We start from the raw sequence: 4,227 nt of genomic DNA on the forward strand, positions 1-4,227 counted from the left end.
TGAGATTTAGAAGCTGGAAATATTTTATTTTTTGGAACCTGGAAATATTGACAATATTAATAAATATTAGTAACAAGGAGGATCCTTCTACACATAAATATGCAGTCTGCTGCAGCAAAGCCGCATCGAGTTTACTATTTAAAGGGACACGGAGATACCATCTAGAATCTAGTACAAGCACGTGCATCATTATACTGCTCGCATTGAGAAATCACTCCCCTTCTTTGCCAGGGTTTAACTTGTCACCTTCTCCGACCGACCAAGAAAATACTGCAACAAGTAAGACAAACTTTACTTCTCTGTCCGAGAATAAGATGGCGCGAGTACGACAACTATATGAGTAAAGTAAACCCCACAGATCAACAAGCTTCTTATAAAGGCATAGTTAGACTAGGAAGTTATTTGATGCAAACCTATTGGCATGTCATGCTTTAGAACCGTAGATGCATTGGGAAAACAATAAAGGGAGGAGGACAAAGATGAAAAAGTTCAGCAGCATATAGAACAATTTTTGCATAAATTTATCAACTGTAAGGCCCACCCTACAGACTGAATGAATGATTGATTCATTCATAAATTGATGTGAGTAGTGCAAAGTCAGTCACAGTGAATCCAATGCACTGTAAATCTGCAAAATCATTGAAATCGAGCCTAGGGTGATTTTGATGTTTTTTTTTTTTTTTCCCTTTATACAATGAACATCTTGTCTATAGAATGCAGAGGAGCAAGATGGTGAAATTCTAGCATTTCTAAATGTTCATCCTATGGTTTGGTAGCCGTAAAGTAGCATCTCAACAAGCATAACCAATTTCAGAAGTGCGCCAAGTATAATCATACTAGGTAACGAAACATTAGTGGTTGTTGAAATTCGAGCACTTACACACTTCCAATCCAATGACTTAAGTATTCCAGTTGTTGAATGTCATGGAGTTTTTGGAGCCCAGTCACACCTCAGCAGAGATTAGAGTCCGCATTTACTGGATAAAATGGAAGTTTTATCAAATCTAAGGAAAAGGGAGGGTAATATTTGGAAAAGGAAATAAAGTTATGATGGGCTAAAAGAATTGGGAAAAAAGAAAAGGAAAGCTAAAGGCACCACGCCGCCACTAAAAGAAACGTGTTGTGAACACACTACTTAAATTCTGAAAACAGAAATAAAAATACAAAATTAGAAACTGATGTGTTCACTGATTCAACACTTCGTGAGAGGCATTACCTCTGCTTATGCATTCCTCAATTTATTAAGGAAACTGAAAAAGTTCAAGAGAAATATAGTAACTAAAGGGAAGTTGCAGCTATAAAGAAACTACAATATTTTGCAAAGCCTTATTTTCGTTAATGTTATTCCATATCTTTTGCTCCTCCCGTGTTACATTATTATGAAAATATATAATCAACACATAATATTCTGACAAGAAAAAAGAACACCTTTGCCTCCGACTACCATTCAGAAAACCACTGATGCAAGGTAGTTGAAAAAATTTAATTAGAGCACTCTCATTCTATAAAACCTGCTGTCAGTTCTTCATGAAGGGCACTAGTTGTTGTAAGTTATAACTATTCGCATAAAAACCAGCTATGAAGCAGCAATATGCATTCTTTCTCAGCAACCTATATGTAAAGTACACAGTATTCCTATAGATATAAACAAAAATTGAACAATTCATTATCTCGTCCTACATAAGGAAAACCATCCTTTTCTCTATTCTCGTCAGTTCTAAATTTCAGAGCACAGCAGCATGATTATTTCCAATAAATTAAGCAAAAAGGTACATTGACAGACATTCCTCAAAAATAGTAAGATCAAAGTTTAAGAACTATAACAGTAGGAAATATGGAAAAGAATAACAGAGACAATTCATTCAATTTACAGTCCCCAGCTTACTAATTTACAGAATTCTTTCTACTTTGAAACAATGGATACATGCACAAGCTAATATGATGAACATTTATAAGAAATAAAATTTGTGAACTCAGGAAATAGCATCAATATTAACATGAGTTCCTCAAGATAAGCAACAATAACAGAGAAAGCATATTTCTAAGTCTAAAGGAGATTTAAATAGCATTGTCATAACTCAAGACGTGTCTGAAACACTTTCTAACAAGAAATCTCTTACAAAGCCAATAGTTTTCACCTTAAAATCTTCATTCATCAAGAAGTAGAACCAAAAACCATATGTAATATAACTCAAAGGCCACCACAATCAACCAAAAAGGCAAATTCACCAAGTCAACTAAGAGCATTAAGCTGCCATAACCACTCATATGTTGAGCTGAAAAATTACCTGCATCAATCTCCAAAATTCTCAGCAGAAGTATCAGTGTTCTCATCCTCGTCATCATCCAGTTCTCGTATCTTAGCAATCTCAGCCTGCGCACGCTCAACAATCTGCTTCTTCTGCAACTCCAAATCCCTCTGAAAATCCTGCCTCATGGTCTCCAACTCTACCATCTGCCTCCTCTTACTCTCCTCAATCTTCTCATACACCTCTCCAAACTTCTGAATCGAATCCGCCAACATTCTAGCAGACTCATCATCCACCACATTATCCCCACTCAAATCCTCCTCATCATCATCACCCCCATCCTCCTCATTATCCTCATCCGACTGCCCCGGGCTATCCCTCATCTCATCCAACACATTCGACCTGTCCAAATACACTCGCGGATTCATAAACACGTACTCCCCCGAATCCAGACCACACCCCAACCCGCCATACCCTCTCGTCCTGAGGTTCAACAACGCATCCATCTTCTTAAAAAACACCCACTTGCTCACACTCCCGCTCTCCACCTTCGCCATCTCCTTCTTGTACTTGTTCTTCAGCACGTCCAATTGGCTCCGGCACTCCGCCTCCGTCCTCTCCCGCCCGCTCATCTCCGCCACCTTCTCCATCACGTCGACCCAGTCCTCTGCCCTCAGGCTCCGCCTCCCGAGCTCCATGTACCGCTCCCCCCACACCTCCAGCAGCACGAAGCTCTCGTCTTCGCTCCATGCCTCGCTGCGCGGCGCGAATTCGTAGTTGGAAACGAATGATTCGAGCTTCCGCTTCTTGGGGTGCCTCTTGGAATTCTCGAAATTGTAGAAATTGCCGTTCTGGGCGAAGCTCTTGTCGGGGTTGTCTTCATTGTCGTCGAAATCGTTGTCCTCGTCGTCGTAATCGACAGCGGTGCTGCTCCTGTAAGAGTAGGAATTGGGGTTTTTCATCGGCGTAGGGTTCTGATTGGAGATTGAGGGTTTTTTGTGCCACTGTTTTGGGGGAAGAGGAAGAAAATGGAACTACTCAAATATGTGGAAGATAAACTATTTATTCATGAGATAGTAGTAGCATGTAAATACAAATTATTTCTAATTTTACATCTTTTTTAAAAATTTGTAAATACATAATTTATTTATTTATTTATTTGAAATTGCTCATAAAATCAAATTCCCCAAAAATCAAATTTCACATGAGAACACACATATGAAAACAATAAAATTATCTATTTCATTTATCTAAAATTAAGAAAATCAAATCCATCGATATGCCACTCCACACTCTCTCTTCCCCACGTCATCCTCCCAAAAGACAGCCGCAGTGCCATACCACCATTTACCAACGATGCCACTCTACACTCTCTATTCCCCCACGTCATCCTCCCAAGAGACAGCGGCGACGCCATACCACCATTCACCAACACCTCCTACGCCCGCCACCAAAGTCCAAACACCACAACCAAAGCCGAGTTAGAGCATCTCCAGTCCTAGCAAAGGGGATCCGAGAGGGTGATTTTCATCTTAGAGTCTTCGTTCTACGGTCAAAGAATTTTAATGAGGATTCTATTTTTTTAATTCTATTTTAACTCTTTAATTTAAAAATTTTAGGGTTAATAGCCGAAAAATACACGAACTTTCACGAAATTTGCAAATTGCACATGACCTTCAAAAATAGCCTCAGAATACATCAGCTTTTAATTTTGTTGCAAATTGCACATGGCGAGATTTTCGGCGAGGAATAAGTTTGACCGGTGATTACATGGACATTACATGGCATATTGCGTGGCTTTTTTACACGCTGGCAAGCCACGTGGGCAAAACGACGTCGTTTTGATAATTTGAAGAATTTTGCTATAAAAAAAAATTGCCTCCCTGCTCCTCCGGCGAGGAGCAGCTACGTCGTTCAATCGCTGCTTCCTCTCTTCCACCTCCACTCAACTACCACCTCCACCACCCATTCCTCATCG

General features: G+C 39.7%; 1 protein-coding gene across 2 annotated transcripts; it reads right to left on the bottom strand.

The window, feature by feature from the left end:
- Nucleotides 1-3,313, bottom strand: LOC130988309 (trihelix transcription factor ASIL2-like). 2 transcript variants are annotated; one of them, XR_009090046.1, is made up of 3 exons: nucleotides 2,289-3,304; nucleotides 881-977; nucleotides 1-270 (listed from the first exon to the last, which is right to left on the bottom strand). XR_009090046.1 is itself a non-coding variant. In XM_057912122.1 (2 exons), exon 1 carries the CDS (start codon nucleotides 3,209-3,211, stop codon nucleotides 2,294-2,296), a length of 918 nt encoding a protein of 305 aa, XP_057768105.1. In that variant the 5' UTR covers nucleotides 3,212-3,313; the 3' UTR covers nucleotides 1-270; nucleotides 2,289-2,293. The 2 variants fall into 2 exon arrangements, 1 of the variants encoding a protein (XP_057768105.1); XM_057912122.1 differs by lacking the exon at nucleotides 881-977 and having other exon boundaries at nucleotides 2,289-3,313.
- Nucleotides 3,314-4,227: the final 914 nt, after the last annotated feature.

Source organism: Salvia miltiorrhiza, chromosome 6 (assembly GCF_028751815.1).
Source record: "Salvia miltiorrhiza cultivar Shanhuang (shh) chromosome 6, IMPLAD_Smil_shh, whole genome shotgun sequence".
Lineage (NCBI taxonomy): Eukaryota > Viridiplantae > Streptophyta > Magnoliopsida > Lamiales > Lamiaceae > Salvia > Salvia miltiorrhiza.